Here is a 19312-nt window from a genome sequence, read left to right as displayed (position 1 = left end):
GTGTTTCTCTTTATTATTTATTTCAATATAGTGGTGTTTCTCTTTAATTGTTATTTCTAATATTAGTGGTCGTTTCTACTTTGTAATTACTTATTTTCTAATATAGTGGATGTTTCTCTTTATTATTATTTTCAATATAGTGGGTGTTTCTCTTGATTATTATTTTCAATATAGTGGGTGTTTCTCTTTATTATTATTTTCAATATAGTGGGCGTTTCTCTTGATTACTATTTTCAATATAGTGGACGTTTCTCTTTATTATTATTTTCAATATAGTGGGCGTATCTTTTTATTATTATTTTCAATATAGTCGACGTGCTTTAACTCTCCTGTTGTTTATCTATATAATTTTCCCATGTATTTTTGTTTCTAGTAGAAGTAACTGGAGCTTGTTTGTTTGTCTTAGAGCAATGCTGCATTGGGCTATCTGCTATGTCCACCGCGGAAAATCGAACCCCGAATTTTAGCGTTGTAAGTCCGCAAACTTATCGCTCTTCAACCGGGGGACGTTACTGGTGTTAATACGGGTTTTGAGGCCCAATTAAGTTTTCAAATTATGGTAAAATAAGCTTCAACTCTTCACAAAACAATGCTTTTGACAAACAAACTTCTGTTATTTTTGTTTAAAGGTGAATCAACGCTACTGTATGGTACACAGAGGCTTTGAATAACTTGTAGATTATTAAACCTGGTACAGAACTAATTATATTACTGTACAAAATTTTAAATACAACTATATATAAACGAATTTATGATAAAATGCTAGCCTTTCATTCAAAAAGCTTAATTGTATAAACACAGATAACTAATGACCTTACCATCAGAGCAAGTGGGACCGGTGAATGACGTCATATCGCAGTCGCAGGTGTAGCCATTCCATAACTGAACACACACACCTTTGTTAGCACATGCGCTGTTGCTGCATTTTGTATCGGCTCCTATAAAAATAAAGCATTATATAGTGAGTAGTACCTTCGTCGTATATGAACCGATTTAGTAGTCTAAAAAACTCAACCATACGTGGTGTTTTTCTTTTATTAACTACAAATTAATTGCATAAAGTGATGTTGATATTGTCATAATTGTGAATATTCTAAAATAATTTTGCAATAACTTCCTCGAAAATACGGTATTTCTTGAAAACTTATTACACATCAATGATATGTATCATACAGTTTATATTAGTTAATGATTATCAACAGTAGCTACATTGAGACGAAATAAACAATTAATATTTGGTATAACTGAAAAATGTTACTTGGTTTTACATGCGTAATATGCATACTTTGCACCACTTTCATATTTTAAGTGTTTTACAAATTTTTATAAACATGTAAAGCTAAATAGTTGTTCCTTCAAAACAATGCTTGACTATTAAATCCATTCAGATTTTTCCTACTATAGAGATTAGGTTAACATGAACTGGTTTTCCGTTGCAGATATAATAGGATATATTGATAACCAAAACGTTAATTGTAAGTAATTGAATGCTGAACTTGAAAAGGTTTAGAGATGGAAATATTGTGGATAAAACTATTACTGAAACTATTTCCTCTATTTATATTGTTGCATAAACTGGAAAAAAAAAACTAAGAAAAGGTGCTGTTTCTTTCCAAGATGGAAAAACATCACAAAATTAGTCACGTTTCTATGTATATTATAATTATGTTTTATTTAAATAAACTCGATAAAAACTGAAATGCTAAAATTTATTATGACCTTCAATTTCATGTATATTAATTCATATTTTTCAGCATATTTCAAATTGTAATTCAGACCCTATGAAATATAATCATTTTAAATTGCAACTGGATAATAAAAAATTTTATCTTTAACTTTTAATCTAACTTGTAATTCGGATATTTGCAACTGATAACAATATAGTAGTCTTAGATTACAACTGACAGAAAGATTTATGAGACCCCTCCCCTTTTAAAGCTAGAAGAGCAGTAGAGTGGGGATAGCGAGAATTTAACAATTCAAAGGGCTCTGTTTAACAACGTGTATAGGTTCGATTTGGGCCGGCATGGCCAGGTGGTTACGGCACTAGACTCGCAAGCTGAGGGTCGCGGGTTCGAATCCCCGTCACACCAAACATGCTCGCCCTTTCAGCCGTGGGGGCGTTATAATGTGACAGTCAATCCCACTATTCGTTGGTAAAAGAGTAGCCCAAGAGTTGGCGGTGGGTAGTGATGACTAGCTACCTTCCCTCTAGTCTTTCTCTGCTAAATTAGGGACGGCTAACGCAGATAGCCCTCGTGTAGCTTTGCGCGAAATTCAAAAAAAAAAAAACAAGGTTCGATTTGACTTGCAGCTAAAACCTACGTTCAGGACCTCCAGAGTACTATGGAATTCAGCTCAAAACCATGACGATAAAAAGTGGTAACTCATGATAAGACATTATCACTGGTCTTATTTCTCGCACATAAGATTTTTTTTAACAAAGAAATGTATAATAAATGAATTACAGGAATATTCTTCAAGACAGTTTCTTTGCGTATCAATTATTATAAAATTTTGATATTCATTTTAACTCGTGTCGGTTAGGCATGTACTTGAATATTTAGTCACTTATATCTGGTTTTACCAGTCTAAAAGAAAGGCCCACCTAAAAATTGAAGTTATGTAACTTACCGGCGCATCCGTCTGACACAAGAGTACTAGGAATAATAGCGTCAGCAATAGGATTCACGATTTCACCGTTCAGATCCAAAGAAGCTAGGCATCCTTCGAATCCGTGTTTTGACTGTACCAACTTGGGCAGGTTATTATACGTGCTTCTTCTAACTCCACCCAGGTACAGAAGTCCATCTAAATCCAGATGAACATTGGATCCCACACTGGTCACGGTGGCGATCATGTCGTCGACCATTAAAGTATGTTGACGTAAAGATTGCCGTCCAATGGTCACCGCATGCCATTTATTGTCATTCAAGGTCCGCCGTGTATTTGACCTTACTTTTTTGGGGCCGTCTCCTAGGTTAAAAATGTAGTCAAGATGTCCGTTCACTAGCTCTATAGCAATAAAGTCTTGTTCTTTACCACTATTGTAAAGAATCAATCCGTTTGGCTCCAGTGTCTTAAACTGAAAGTATAAGTTCATGGTGGAGTAAGCCTTCAGCTGAGAAATTCCCAAAAACGTGTTCTTGGATTTAAATGTAACGGGATGATGGACAATTTCTTCTTTTTTTCCAAATTTAGCTGTAACCTGCAACGTCGAAAACAATCCCCTCGTTTTAATGTTTTTGTGACTGAAGGCCAATAGATGTCATACATTAACAAGAAACAATAACTGAAGGTAGGTTTTGCATTATTTTGTTATGAAAAATGTAATTTAAAGTAATAAACTGAAGCTTGGAAGAAACAACAAGTTTAATAGAACCAATATTTTGAAATAATAATTAGTTAAAGTTAATACATGAGAAGTCTACTTTATGTATGTTTGGAATATTAATGGAGTATCATCGGAAATGCTGGAATTACGTTACGACACAATGCTTTAATACTCACGACAATCATAAGCAAACACCACATCTATTCCATTTAGATTAAGTACACATGAAATTTCATAATTTAGTGCGAAATGTAAGCGAAAAAGTGAAGAAGATTGTCACTGAAAGCTTTTCAAACCTGAAAGTTTACTAGCTGTCCAGTTCTAGCCATCTCAAAGAACTGATCGCCATTGAACAACAGTTTTTGCATGTGACCTATAAAGTTAGGAACATCTCTGGTTTGGCTTTGTGGAGAATAAACGGGAATACCAGAAGGAATATAGGCACCAATGTGGAGGTCCTGGAACTCCAGTGTCATCTGGTGACCGACTAGTTCTAAAATTGAGAGAAACATACTATAATATATAATTTGGTAATTAGACCCTAATTATTTGATTGTACGTACATATATTTGATATTCTCAACTTAAATAACACCTTATGCGACGCATAGGCTAAATGACCAGGTCAAAGGCTCCAAGAACCAGACATATTCATTCCTAATTTTGAACTGCTAAGCAGAGAAAGGGCAACTAGCCCTTAGCACTCGTCTCCTACATGGCTACACTTAACATAATAGCAGGATTAGCTGGTTCTCTCATAACAAAGGTGAGAGTACAGAGCATGTTCAATGGCATATCAAGTTTCGAACCTTGGACATTTTTATTTGTCTAAGTACAAATATGACACACAGAAAAATACATTTCTATATTGTTATTGTGTGAACGCTTTTAAGAATGTAGAGTTTAAAAATACAATAAGTCTAATAATGTTGTCTTGTGACGAGCATAATCGATCATTCATATTTATGTATTCAAATTTCCACCAAAAGAAATAAGAGCCTTCTTTTCTTTGAACTTCGTGGTTAGTACGAAATAACTATGTATGCAGACAGAGTAAAGCTAAGTGAGCATCCACATAATATTTTATGTACATATGAACGTCCAGTTTTGTAGAAAATAAGAGACAATACTATTGTATTCTGGCCCTGTTTTTCCAAATTCAAGAATTTGTGTTTGCTGAGGATTATGTTATATACAGGTCTACTGTCAGGGTATGACAGGTGTTTTTTTTTCCTCCTCAAATGAAGTGGCTTTTATGCTTATGTTAGGAAGCTAGCACAAGGTGGTATGTGTATTCGTTGGATTGTATTAACATATCTGAAAACAGAAACACAAAACTAATTTGAAAGGTACCACGTTTCCAAAAGCAGTCATTTTGGTGTTTTCATTATATCACTAGAGTACGTTATTAAACCCTATGTTATTTTCAGAATTACGTAAGTCGCATTATTTCTATTAGTAACCATACAACTTATAAATCACAGTTGAATTGTGAGATTTATTCTGAGTCTACATTAAAATGAGTAAGAGACCAATCTGGGTAACATTTCTTAGCCGGTGGAGATTCTATCGAACATCACTTCTTCAACTTATGGTATGATATGTATGTATATATTATCATCTTTTCGGGTATAACTAAAGGACTCTTCCGGATATTAAGGTATGAAAATTTATTTCTAATTTATTCATAGTGGCGGGCCTATATTCAATTAGTAAATTAATATATTATTTCGTATAAGATGCTACAGAAAACCTACTAAGTTACGCTAACAACCAAACTCTTCTAAGTATTATTTTCTTTCTTTCTAATATTTGCTAGAAACCATTACTTTGTTTACCAGTTATGTATTTATGTCGTCAAGGTAGCTTCAGGTAACCTTAACAACACTTGTTTCTATGAAACCACAACTTCACTTTTAAAAGAACGATTCTTTCCCTCTTACAGTGTATTGACTCTACTTTAAGTTCGTTACAACAAAATCACCACTTTTATAATTCTAACGTTTTTACCTCCACTGAGCGTTTCCGAGTCCACCCTGACCACCAAATTATGGCCACGACGAATTATTTGCAATGTGTGCCACTGGTCATCATTTAATCTGTTTCCCACGTGGAGCAGCTGAAATAATGGAAAATTTCTCATTTAAAACTAGTACAACTTTGTTTGTTTTGTGGTAAAAACCTCTCCTATATCAAACTATTAGATAACACACAAAAATCCATCTGTTTTACCTTATTTCCGTCTCCTAGATTCAAGATAACTTTGATCCTGCCAGATTCCAATGCTACCACCAGATGGTTGACTGATTTTTCAAGTGTTGTTGCCAATAACAGGCCACTTGGTCGAGTTGTTCTAAATCTCAATCGAATGTCTTCGGCCTGAGTTCGAGAAATTTCCGGAATTTGAATATTCATGTATTGTTCTCCATCAAAGCTAAGTGTTGTAGCATCTGAAACAGATATGGAATTGTGATTTTTTAAAATCCACAACATATTGTAACTGGCTGTGTGACTGAAAATAACAATGTTAAAACGAAATAAAACTTTTATTAATACTTACATCGATGGTCATTTAAACCAGTCCTTAACAGGTTCATTAGATGCTTTAAACGTCGCTATTAAAAACATTGCATAATAACACTTAGATCTAATTTCTTCAGTGTTATATAATAAACCGTCTGTCATAAGACGTTAGATGGCAATAAGAAAATTAATATAAGGAAGAAATCCACCATTTTCACAGTAAACTCAGAGAATATTTTGTTAATGAATCTACAAAAGGATCCACACAAACACACTCACAAACTCAGCTTAGTTTATTGTGTAACTTCAATGATATCTTGCCAGCAAGCTTAAAAGTTTCAATTAACATATTAACTTCCACGTGTGTCTCTGTATTATAACAAAATCAACATAAAACGTATATATAAATATAATTGTTTTTACAAACATTATCATTGTTCATATCCGATATAATGTGCCATCTTAAGTTCTGAAACTAAAATACAAAACGTATAAGTATTTTCTGGCAGAAGATCAGTTAACGTTTTTGTATATATCTTATGAGCTCAGTGTTAAACTGACTTCACAGAGGAGCTTCTACGTGGCGTCATGTGTTTGAATTTTATTATTAGCAAGAAGTTTTGATTGGCGGGAAGTATCTATTTCTGAACAGAAATATATTCTTTGATAATTTATGCATGTGAAAGATTTTTACTCTCGGACAGACGCCTTGAATGTTCATGTTCCTTCTTCAGGTCCAAGTATCCCGAAACATCATTATAACATAATATTTAAAGCTAGATGTCCCATAACAAAAACCTCCCACTTGCGATCCATGTCTCTCAAACAACAACAGTTGAAAAAGCTTCATCTACGTTAAACTTCAGTACAAATTACGGCGTGGTTCCTTGTTTAAATTATATCATTTCTGGTCTTGACAAAAAATGCAAACCAATGTTTATTAACTAAGCAAGTGGAAAATGCATAACAAACGTATCCTTAACCAGCTACTCTTCAACAGACGAAAACATCATCTTATTCAGCGGCCTCTGTACAAACCTAGCGATTTATCTTATGACGTTGGGGATTAAGATGATAAGCTGAATGAAGACATTATAATTAGTTTTTACGTGGTATTACAATCTATAGTTTGAGAACTGACAGATCTTTCACAAAATTTTAAAGAGACCTAATCTATTTCATTTGGACACATAATAGCTCATTAACTCTTTACGCTAATTGGAAATGTCGTATTTTATTAGCATTAAAACATAAGCAGTTAAATCATACAATGGTTTACATTAATATCTATAATTTTCACTGTTGCGTTAACTAGAGTACCCCATTTTAGGCATAAAATACGGTCGTAATACGACATACAACAAAGTCATACAGGTAAATAAACCACATGATTTACATCATAATCAAAAGCGACTACCACATTGTATTTACCATGCGTATCACACACTTGGGAAGAACTAATTCACCGCAAAATGAGGACACGTTACAAAAGTTCATTTACATGGATTAATTACTGTTCATGGGTAATACGTGTCTTGCATTAAAGAAATTTGTATGCCTTACAAAATCAGAGAAGCTTATTAAAACTGTAACAAAATTTGTTATCAAGCTCACTTAGTCTGATGAATTAGCCTACTTCATTAGACTTTTCTGCATTACACGTAATTATCAGTTCTCGTCTATAATGTTAATAAGAAATACTTTACTGTTAACTAGTGAAATAATTATAATATATCTCACTGTGTTCAAGTAAAATGAACTACGAGAAATGATATAAATAGAATGAACTACGAGGGACGATATTAGTAGAATAAACTACGAGAAATGATATCAATAGAATGAACTACGAGAAATGATATCAATAGAATGAACTACGAGGGATGATATTAGTAGAATGAACTATGAGGGATGATATCAGTAGAATGAACTACGAGGGATGATATTAGTAGAATGAACTACGAGGTTTGATATCAGTTGAATGAACTAAGAGGGATGATATTAGTAGAATGAACTACGAGGGGTGATATTAGTAGAATGAACTACGAGGGGTGATATTAGTAGAATGAACTACGAGGTTTGATATCAGTTGAATGAAATTAGGAGGGATGATATTAGTAGAATGAACTACGAGGGATGATATTAGTAGAATGAACTACGAGGGAGTATATCAGTAGAATGAACTAGGAGGGATGATATTAGTAAAACGAAATTCAAAGAATGATATTCCAAAGGGAAGAAACCAAATGAAGCCCACGAGATTGTTAAATATCAGGTATAAATGAGAGAACTGTTCGTTTTTTTTATTTATTTCCTATTCTAAATCCTGTTTCTTATGATAACTAATATTATAATATCAAATTCAGATTGCTTATGTATGGAAAATTAAGTCTATATATTACATATAAATTGGTTTCAACAAAGAATATCGTTAAGGAAAATCATAATATCTAACATGACAAAGTTAACATGGACGCCATTTCAAAAAGTAGGTTCTAGGTCACTGATAAATTGTTTGTAGTTTTTGCTGTGTTACTTTATCATTATTATTTATATTAGGAAATAGTGACTAATACAATCGCAAAAGTAAAGTTGCAAAGTAGAAAGTTAAGAAACAACAATCAAGTTCAAAACGGTTGGAACTTTTTTATTTGTAATAACAAGAATTAAATTCTGAGACGAAAAGTAAATATTTTAAATGTGTTTTTTTTTCATAACAACGTTAACGCCCCCCAGTGGCACAGCGGCATGTCTGCGGACTTACAACGCTAGAAACCGAGTTTCGATACCCGTGGTGGGCAGAGCCCAGATTGCCCATTGTGTAGCTTTGTGCTTAAGTTCAAACAAACAAACGATCTTTTAGTTTATGAATGTTTTACTTTTAAATCATTGAATTATGTGAATAAATTAAAAATAATGAACTTTTCCCATTTTGTATTTGGTCAACAAACTTTGGAAATATATATGTACAACATTATATTTTATATTCATGATACGGATGTTAAGTTGAAATACTTTTTCAAAGATAAAATGTCGATCGCAATATTCAGAATGAAATCAGCGAAACTTATTGAAGAATAGATACATGATAGCATCAGTCGTTCGGTAACAATAGTGATCTGCGTAGATGTAATCTCTTTATGTACAGTCGTACAATATTGGCAAATGTATGTGCTTGGTAAGGATAGCATAGTATCCATGCTCCGCTTCTCTCACCATTGATACATCTAATGGAAAGTTATTTATTATCCGAGTATTAATAGAGTTCAGTGTAGAAAAGGATTTGTCGTCTTTACTTCTCTGAAGTGTGGAAATAATCCATAGGTCCACGACTTACATGATCGTCTACTTTTGTTCCGTCACGTTCTGGTTTTAACCGTCGTTGTCCGCTGGCCACAGTGGATACGTTATTGGATATCAAATCGATCAGCACAGCTCTGAAATCTTTACAAACCTTATCGTTTTCTTATTCCTTTTTTTTTCACTTACGAAATACTATCAAACTGTTCTATAGGGAAAATGTAACATAGATACCAAAATATGTTACTTCTTTCATGGGCTTAAAATTCTTCTTGTTTTCATTATTGTTTGGAAAATGTCATAGTGTGAGCGATTTTAGAAACATATATAGGTAGACAACATTCGTAAAATACGATAGAAATATAAAAATATACACCCAGACACAAGAAGATTTAGCAAAGTTTAGCAAGTATGTGATATAATACCATTTTGACCACAGTTTTAGGACTGGTCTTATACCAAAGCTTCAGATTACCAAGTGACTTGAGTTCAGATACTTAGTGGATTAACACAAATTAAATAGTCAATGTACGTCTTTATCAATAATGCTGGAACGAAAACACCATAAAACGAAAAAATAAAACTGTGAGAATTTAAGATTTCTTTTTAAATTTCAGTCAGTATTTCTTCACGATTTGTTTCACCTAAATAGTATCCACTTGTGTTTGATTAAGTTTAGGTTTCGTTTTAGAATATGAACATGATTCAATACGCTGTAAGAAAAGCCAAAGAAAAATGACAACATTTCGACGAAACGGCCTGATTACAATAAAGGTTATATGACTAAGACGTTGACAAATTTTTTTGTTACATAATTTAAAACATTTTAAATATTTTTGTGTTAATTGTGCTGTAATTGCATTTGTTAGTGTTACTCCTAGGTTATTTTAAGCATAGGATTTATTTCAGTCGATAAAGTTTTTTTGGCAGAACTGTTCGAAAAGAACATTATAGCTAGATTTCATGTTTAATAATTTTTAGTACAAACTACTTTTCTTCTACCAGTCCTTAACTTTTGCATAAACTCAAACACTAATGTGATGTATATCATTGTTATTATTTTGCATAAACTCAAACACTAATGTGATGTATATCATTGTTATTATTTTGCATAAACTCAAACACTAATGTGATGTTTATCATTGTTATTATTTTGCATAAACTCAAACACTAAAGTGATGTTTATCATTGTTATTATTTTGCATAAACTCAAACACTAATGTGATGTTTATCATTGTTATTATTTTGCATAAACTCAAACACTAATGTGATGTATATCATTGTTATTATTTTGCATAAACTCAAATACTAATGTGATGTTTATCATTGTTTGCAGAAATATTCTCTTTTTGAATCTTTTTCTGTGGTAGAATTGCTCTAAATTCAAATATTATAGTTGCGTTGTCTTTAATTATTCACCTAGAAAATGGACCAGGCGTGGCACACTGATAAGCGTGCTGGACTGTGAATCTGAGAGTCCATGGATCGCAACCCGTTTTTGCAAAATCGTGCATCACACTTTGGGGCTGTTTGTACATTATAAAAGTGACAATTAAATATCACTATTCGATTATAATACCCGAAGAATTGGCGATGGGTGCTGTTTACTAGCTGATTTCCCTCTTGTGGTTATAAGCTCAAAATTAGAAACAACTAGCGCAGATAGCCCTTGTGTAACTTTGTGGAAAATTTCAAAACAAACATACAAACACCCAGGTATACGGGTGATGTTGAATTTACAGTTATTATTATAATTTAAAAACTTGCTTATATATATTCTAAGTTTGCTCATTGTCAGGTTTATTGTATTTCAGTATTAGATCAGGCCGACATAAAGAAACGTTTCTATATGCTTCCCGGATGTAGCACATATGGTACTAAGCTAAATATCTACTTAGAATAAAACGCAACAACAATAATAAATTTTCAACAGAAAAACGTCTGAGTGACATATTTACACATCTTATTCTAATTATTTTTTTCTATTATTGAACACTACCTTATCTTCAATTCCAGTTGAACAATTTGTTACTTTTATGCGTTTTTTATCTTTCTTTTTTCATGTTGTTAGAATAAATATTTACATTTTAAAGTCCCAACCAGGTGGCTCAGCGGTAAGCTTGAGGATTCATGAAGCTAAAGTCTGGGGCTCAATTTCTGCGATGGACACGGCGCAAATAGCTCATTGCACAGCTTTGAGTTTAAAAACAAACAACAAAGTTCACACCATAATCATACCCATTATCCAAACAAGACACATGGTAAACTAGAAATAAAAAATACAATTCACACCATAGTCATACTCATTATCCAAACAAGACACATAGGAGACTAAAAATAAAAAATACAGTTCACATCATAATCATACCCATTATCCAAACAAGACACACGGAGACTAAAAATAAAAATTACAGTTTACACCATAATCATACCCATTATTCAAACAAGACACATGGGAGACTAAAAATAACAAATACAGCTTACACCATAATCATACCCATTATTCAAACAAGACACACGGGAGACTAAAAATAAAAAACACAGCTCAGTCGTAAGTTTGGTTGTTTGTTGTTAATCACAAAGCGAAACAATGGGGTATCTGTGCTGTGCCCACCACAAGTATCGAATCTCGATTTTTGGGCGTTATAGTTTGTTTGAAGTTAAGCACAAAGCTACACAATGGGCTGTCTCTGCTCTGCCCACAACGGGTATCGAAACCCGGTTTCTAGCGTTGTAAGTCCGCAGAGATACCGCTGTGCCACTGGAATACTCAGCAGTAAGTGTGAGAGCTTATAAGGCTAAAATTCGGGTTTCGATAATCATGGTGGGCAAAGCACAGATAGCCCATTGTGTAGGTTTGCACTTAACAACAAACAAACAAAAATAGCAAGGGAATGTTTTCAAGTTTTTTTTATAATAAACATAAAACTAATCTAAAAATCACTAGGCGTGTTCAATATTTTTGACTAATTGAAACATTTAATTCCGATACTTAAAAGATGGATTATTTTTAGGCAAAAACACATTGCAATCACTCAGTTGGAAATTGCTAGAACATTTTACGGTCGGGGAAAACTAGCTAACTAACATCAATATACACAAGATGGCGTTAATCTATATAAATTACTTCTGTGTTCTTCTTACAAAAACGTTAATCTATCTTCCTACAGGCTGTAAAGCACAGTTCTTGAAAAGCATCATTTTTTATCTTATAGAAGTCGTCTAACATAATTACAGCATTCAACTAATTATATTTCATACATATAAAAAAGAATATTTCATATTATTTCAATACGTGTGTTTCGTGCTCACGATCCCATTCCTTATTCACCCTGTCACATTATAAATATATACACACATGCGCAACATTCAGTTTGTTTGTTTTTGAATTTCGCGCAAAGCTACACGAGGGCTATCTGCGCTAGCCGGCCCTAATTTAGCAGTGTAAGACTAGAGGGAAGGCACCTAGTCATCACCACCCACCGCCAACTCTTGGGCGACTCGCAATCTGTGGGTCGCGGGTTCGAAACCCCGTCCCGCCAAACATGCTCGCCCTTTCAGCCGTGGGGGCGTTATAATGTGACGGTCAATCCCACTATTCGTTGGTAAAAGAGTAGACCACGAGTTGGCGGTGGGTGGTGATGACTAGCTGCCTTCCATCTAGTCTTACACTGCTATATTATGGATGGCTAGCGCAGATAGCCCTCGTAGCGCCCTAACCACCTGGCCTTGCCGAGCCACGTTTTATTGTAAGACCTAAGAATGTAATTTTTAAAATCTCTGCGCCAAATATTTCAACACCTACATACATATATAGTAGAAACTGAAGAAGGTGTTAGAAAAAAGGCATCATCTTACTTTACACTTTCAAGTCTGCAACATGTTGGTTGTTGTGCCGGAAAACGTTGTAAAGTGGATATTGCATGAAAGTAGAAAAAAAATTAAGAGTTAACTGTCTGTTTCAACGGAGAATACTTTTTAGAATTAGCACATGACATATCAGTGCTTATAGCTTCAGTGCTATTTTACCTCAAAATTCCATTGTCTGTTAAAACTGACACTTCAAAAAACTTCTGTGCAATATATACGATTCTGTTAGTTTGAATTATTGCTGTTTTTTTCTCACATCTTCTAGAAGGATGTTTTTCTCAGCGAATGTGAAGTGTAGACACTAAAGATGAAGTTTTCGAAGATACTATTATATCTGACGATCGTATTGTTGATCGTTTCCGCTTTTTGGTTATAGTAAGGTTCTTTGTAGATTTCCAGGCGTGTGGATGTAATTTCTGTCAGTCTTTGAATGAAAAATATGGAACATATTACTGTGGAGTATAAGCAGCATTATAAGTCATCTTACTCAGATATGATAAAAACCAGTAAGATACACCATACAGCTAACGTGGATAATACTGTTGAGTAATAAAAAACACACGATAAACCAGTTATTCACTGGAAATATCGGTGGCTTGATCCAGTTTGTATCAATTTATTCCTGAAAATCAGTTGGCGGATGTCTGTCAATTTGTATACCGTTTGCATTAAAAAATGATAGACTTTTAGTTAATATTATTACTTTTATTTAATATTGTTACTTTTAGTTAATATTATTACTTTTAGTTAACATTATTACTTTTAGTTAATATTGTTACTTTTAGTTAATATTATTACTTGTTAGTTAATATTGTTACTTTTAGTTAATATTATTACTTTTAGTTAATATTGTTACTTTTAGTTAATATTATTACTTGTTAGTTAATATTGTTACTTGTTTAGTTAATATTATTACTTTTAGTTAATAATGTTACTTTTAGTTATATCATTACTTTTAGTTAATACTGTTACTTTTACTTAATATTATTACTAGTTAATATTGTTACTTTTAGTTAATATTATTACTTGTTAGTTAATATTGTTACTTTTAGTTAATATTATTACTTGTTAGTTAATATTGTTACTTGGTAGTTAATATTGTTACTTTTAGTTAATATTATTACTTGTTAGTTAATATTGTTACTTTTAGTTAATATTATTACTTGTTAGTTAATATTGTTACTTGGTAGTTAATATTGTTACTTTTAGTTAATATTATTACTTGTTAGTTAATATTGTTACTTTTAGTTAATATTATTACTTGTTAGTTAATATTGTTACTTTTAGTTAATATTATTACTTGTTAGTTAATATTGTTACTTACCCTACGGAGTATAAAGATTATTCAGTTTCATGCTCTGTGTTAACCAACTTAAAATAACGATAGCGAGTTATAGTCAACCACTTCTGCTCAGATCTCGTATAACCATTATTTCCTAAGGACCGGATAACCTTTAAAACTGTGTGCTACGAAAGAAAATCTGATCCAAAACAGTTTCGAAAACTGCATAAACAGCGACAACGAGAAAAATATCAGACTTAGGTAGATAAGATGAGCGTGTCTGTGTAATTAACGTTTCGTGTTTATCACGGAACTTGAATGATGAGTTGACACTCCAAAACAACCTTTATATGAAGTTCACTTTGAACTTAAGGTATCAAAACACGTGGTACGTGCTACAAAACATAAGATTCATTTCTCTACACCAGATTGATGTGTTTGGTCAATTATAAATGCCGATTAATTTAATGAGTCGCGCGTATGTAATTATAAATATATTACGCGAGTATGTTCTTATATCTATTTTAACGTTCTATCTCATTTTCACTGCCACACAGTTCTTTCAAACAACATTCTGAGAAAAACAAAATAACTCAACACAATCTGATTGTGGATAAATGTCTTAGAACTTTGTAAAGCGTAGTTACAGATCCTCTCATCAAAAACGTGTTCAGAAGAATAGACTTTTGTAACCTTTACCCAACCTGACTATAGACACTTCCCAAGTCACTAAACGATGTCTTCAAGATGACTCTCGAGTGAAATCGAATATAGTCACCAGAAGTATGGTCACACAAGGCCATAATCATGTTTTCTACAGAAGTATAGATTTTAGTCACCTTGATCCAACATGGCTATAAACACCCCTAATTCTCTCAGTGAGGTTTTAAGGATACCTCAAGTGAATTCTAAATATATTTACTGAACTATTTTACCGTAAGAATGACGTATCCTAATAAGAACCATCTGTTAAACTTACCATGATTGCTCAAATTACTAGACATTTTTCACGCCCGTGATCTGTAGAGAATTATAAAATTTAGGCTTAGCTATAAACTGAAACCAGTTTTCTTATATTGTATTTACACATAGATGTTTATTCCACAGTGAATAAAAATCTTACATTTGTACTGTTTACTAGATACAAAGAATAATATTTTGTATTTGTATACGAAATGTATTTTAAAAAGTTGCCCCTTTGCCCCCCCCTCTGCCGGCGAGCCTGAATGGAAATAATACAGAATAATTAAATTCTAATATGTGAACTTATAAATGTTAACAAAATATGTGTCTTCTCTAAAAATATAAAAATATTCGGCAGGAACGAAGCCAATACAATTAATAACATATTTATTTTATCAGAAATTGGCTACAACAACTAAAGGTTTCAGAAGTTAATCTTAACAGTGATACACAAACATGAGGAAATCCAATAAAACATTTTATTTATTCAAAAAAAGTGAACAATAATAAGATATTTTCCCAAACTGACTTAGTATTGTCGAATGTCATTTAAACTTTTTGTAGTAAAGCTATTTTCATCAATCTCATATTGAACTGAACAATACTTTTTTTTTTACTGCTTGATAAAAGGTATTACGGCTTGTTCTCTAAACCAAACGAGCATAACAAAGCAAGTAGCGATGGAAAAAAAAGAGAACTAAAAAACCCATGATGTGAATAAAGTTACTTCTTTAAAAAGTATTAATTAATACTTTAATTAATAGCAACTCTTACAATAGGCAAGTTCTAATATTAATTATTACAAAGTTTCGACCAATACTGTAAAAGTTGCTGTTATTGTAACTAAAAGGGGAAAAAAATAAGCACTTAAAAGATATATCATCTGATTCTGTTTACCCCTTTGTATCTTTCTATAAGTTTTGATTAATGTTTTCTTTTTGCTTTAGCCTAACACAGAAATACTGATGATGGTTAATATTATTCGAAACTGGTTAATGTCAGTACCTAGTGTTACCATACAACAATCTGATGAAACATGTATGAATGTATTAGAAGGTTTCGTGAAGTGTTGTCAAAAACTTTTAATGTTTTTTCAATTGTTGTAACACTTTAACAGTGACTTGATAGTGCTTTTTCCCAACTGATTTTAAACTCTTCAAAGTTAACAGTGTACTTTATATCTTAACATAAAACTGACTCCAAGTAGTGGCAGATTTTTAGCGTTCCAAAACACTTTGTTTCTGCACTGTTCACATAAACACACACACGTGAAGCAATTCGATTTCTCGCCGGTTTTTAGGTTTTCACTTAAACGCTTTTAAAAGCGTTCAAGGCTGATATATCACACTTAGTATTTTTGTATTTTATACTTTTTATTGTTTAGACACGAAATCAAACTCAATTCTGTAAAATAAAAGTCGATACCGCCTATTCTCTGTATTGCAAAACAACATTTGTTTGTCACTTTTGTATCCACGCAGCTGACAGGAAATGACGTCAATGCAGGATTTCTTTTCTATTACTGCCTTTAAACCACTTCTGTGTGTCCTTTAATTGCCGTCAGAGCGAGTTCTACGTAAATGTTGCTATAATAAACAAGTAAAAGTCACTACAACAAAGCCCGAAGAATAGATAGACATGTCACTCACACAAAAACAGCCTTGACAACCGATGCATTATCGCTCAACAGCAACACTCTAGTACAGTATTTGCCACATCGTATTAACTTCTAGTGGATTAGCACGAATAATAAGACAACGTTTACACGCTTCTAAACATTGCTTACTTTTGGATTAAAGAATTAAGCAAAGATAACGAAATGTTTCATAATTGGTTAGAAAATATTCGATAAACAATAAATGGGTATATTCTTCTTAGCATTTATTCAACACAACCCGTCGACGGCTAACTTCAAATAAACAGAAAGCCTGAATTAATTAAACCAATAAGGAATAAGACCTTTTTATTATCTATTCACATAAGGCGAATGTCATAACTATTAGAACGCATGTTCGAAATCTGGTTGCAAACGATATTTGCAGTTTTATTTTTACTCCCTGATTCGCCAACTTCCATTACAAAATATTTTTAATATCCAGTCTATCGGTCAATGAGACATTTTTGTTGGTTTAATTCTAAAACAAAGCTTTCCAGTACGCTTTGTTTTATCTGAATAGAGATTTGAGCACCAGAGTGGCCGACTTCTTACTAATTCCCAGACTATATGGGAGTAAGACCCGTAACCTCAGCCAAATTCCCACCCAAAACACAATAGTGGCTACATATGTTGTGCAATACAATATATGGATACTCAGCTGTAAAAACCCATTTTCATCGCGGTTTTCATGAGTTATGACGATAGAAATAGCCGAAGAAGATTCAATGAAGCTTACTTCTCGCTATAAGGTGGCTAAGTGCCGGAAGTGTACGCCAAAAGGAACACTTCCACTATTTTGTGCAAGAGGAACACCATCTTTTCACCCCCAAAGTTCTGCATCTTCTTGGACGAGCACTATTGAGGATTGAGTTTTTTAAGCAATAGCTTAACAGATTATTTCTAACCTGGATACAGGAAACCCTAACACTTCTCTGTAGCCCACCAAATTTCCTGAATTTTGTTTCATTGACTCGCAAATTTGGTGTTAAATGATTTATGGATTTTTCTTTACACTGTGCCGACAGACACTGTACGTTGTATTTCAATTTTTTGTACTTTTAAGTTTTTTTTTTTAGAAGTAGCCAACAAGTGTATATTCTATAAACTTCTCAGCAATTTTTTTATCACGAACTAAAACATATTTTATCTAACTTCTCTGATTTTCAAAAAATATCACTGAGATTTGTTGAATATTTTACCCAGATTTGAAATTATTTTCCAATAATTCCCACACAGATAGTTTCCACCTCTAGTTTCTCATAGTGCCATCTGAAAGAGAACGTTTCATGATGCCATCTCTATAGATTTTGCATAAAATATTCTTTCACAACACAATGCATTATGCTATAAGTGTGGTCTCACCACTGACGCAGAAATAAATGCGGTTTGAATTTTAAGGTTACCTTTCACGTGCTGAGAAGAGTTGAATGGATAAAATGAACTTATTTAGAATTGAATTAGAGCATATACATTTTAGAATGGGATTTTGCGTAAGGGTGTTTTTCTTTTATTCTCAAATTCTATCATCTTTGGTTTTAGCTTCTATTTTAAAATGATTTTTTTTCTACAATTGCATCACATTCACCTAATGCGTGTTGTTGAATACGGTCAAGCGAGAACTTTCGATATAAGATCTATGTTGTCGTATTCGTACTGCCTACCTAAAGTTGTGCTCTTGGAACACGACATTTCACTTTGAAATATTTCTCGAGTCTGTATTGAGATTCAAAGACAGGCTTTTTTTCTTTTTATAGAGAGATGATTTTTGGTTACTTCATCCAACTATTGTCAAACTACAATCATTGATGTCTAAGATATGAATATCAACAAAATTTGCTCAAAAAACAGCAACTGCAATGAAGTAATGAAAACATTACGTCAAACTGATTATCAAACTGTGACAGCAAAAAAAAAAAACATGAACACTTAATTTAAAACTGGGTTAAGTTTAACTCGACAAATAAGACAATTGATTTTTCATAAAATGATAAAAACCCGTTAACCCGAGCGCTTTAGAAAGGTGGGTCTTTCTTCTTCAGAAGCAAACTGAAATTCCCACTTTGCTCCTGAAGAAGAAAGGTCCATCCTTCAAAAGCACTCGGGTTATAGGGTTTTTATTATTTTATATCAATACATCATAAACCTACGTGTTTTTCTGACATCATGAATTGATTTTTATATTCAGCTTTAAAAAAATATAAATTGTCATTAATGCAACATCAAATAATATATTTAGCTGTTATCATATTGGCTACATAAAATTTTTTAAAAGATACTTTTTAAATGATTATAGGATATTCTAAATCCTTTTCAATATCTATTCATTCCTTTAATTAATTCATTAAGGACAATTTTGAACATATATAAATATATTTATTATTAAATTA

At 32.6% G+C, this 19312-nt stretch overlaps 1 protein-coding gene across 4 annotated transcripts in view; it reads right to left on the bottom strand.

Moving 5' to 3' along the window:
* Positions 1 to 19312, bottom strand: part of LOC106458275 (neurexin-1-like) — a 165949-nt gene that overhangs the window by 19878 nt on the left and 126759 nt on the right. For all 4 annotated transcript variants that reach the window (XM_022384430.1, XM_022384432.1, XM_022384431.1 and 1 more), the window contains 5 exons: positions 5566 to 5783; positions 5344 to 5452; positions 3631 to 3827; positions 2635 to 3208; positions 819 to 938 (listed from right to left, as the gene is read on the bottom strand). In XM_022384430.1, the coding sequence (XP_022240138.1) occupies positions 819 to 938; positions 2635 to 3208; positions 3631 to 3827; positions 5344 to 5452; positions 5566 to 5783 (1218 nt within the window). The remainder of the gene's footprint in view (positions 1 to 818; positions 939 to 2634; positions 3209 to 3630; positions 3828 to 5343; positions 5453 to 5565; positions 5784 to 19312) is intronic.

This window comes from Limulus polyphemus, unplaced genomic scaffold, assembly GCF_000517525.1.
Source record: "Limulus polyphemus unplaced genomic scaffold, Limulus_polyphemus-2.1.2 Scaffold438, whole genome shotgun sequence".
Taxonomy (NCBI): domain Eukaryota; kingdom Metazoa; phylum Arthropoda; class Merostomata; order Xiphosura; family Limulidae; genus Limulus; species Limulus polyphemus.
The sequence above is the reverse complement of the archived record's forward strand: the minus strand, read 5'-3'. Positions and strand labels throughout refer to the sequence as shown.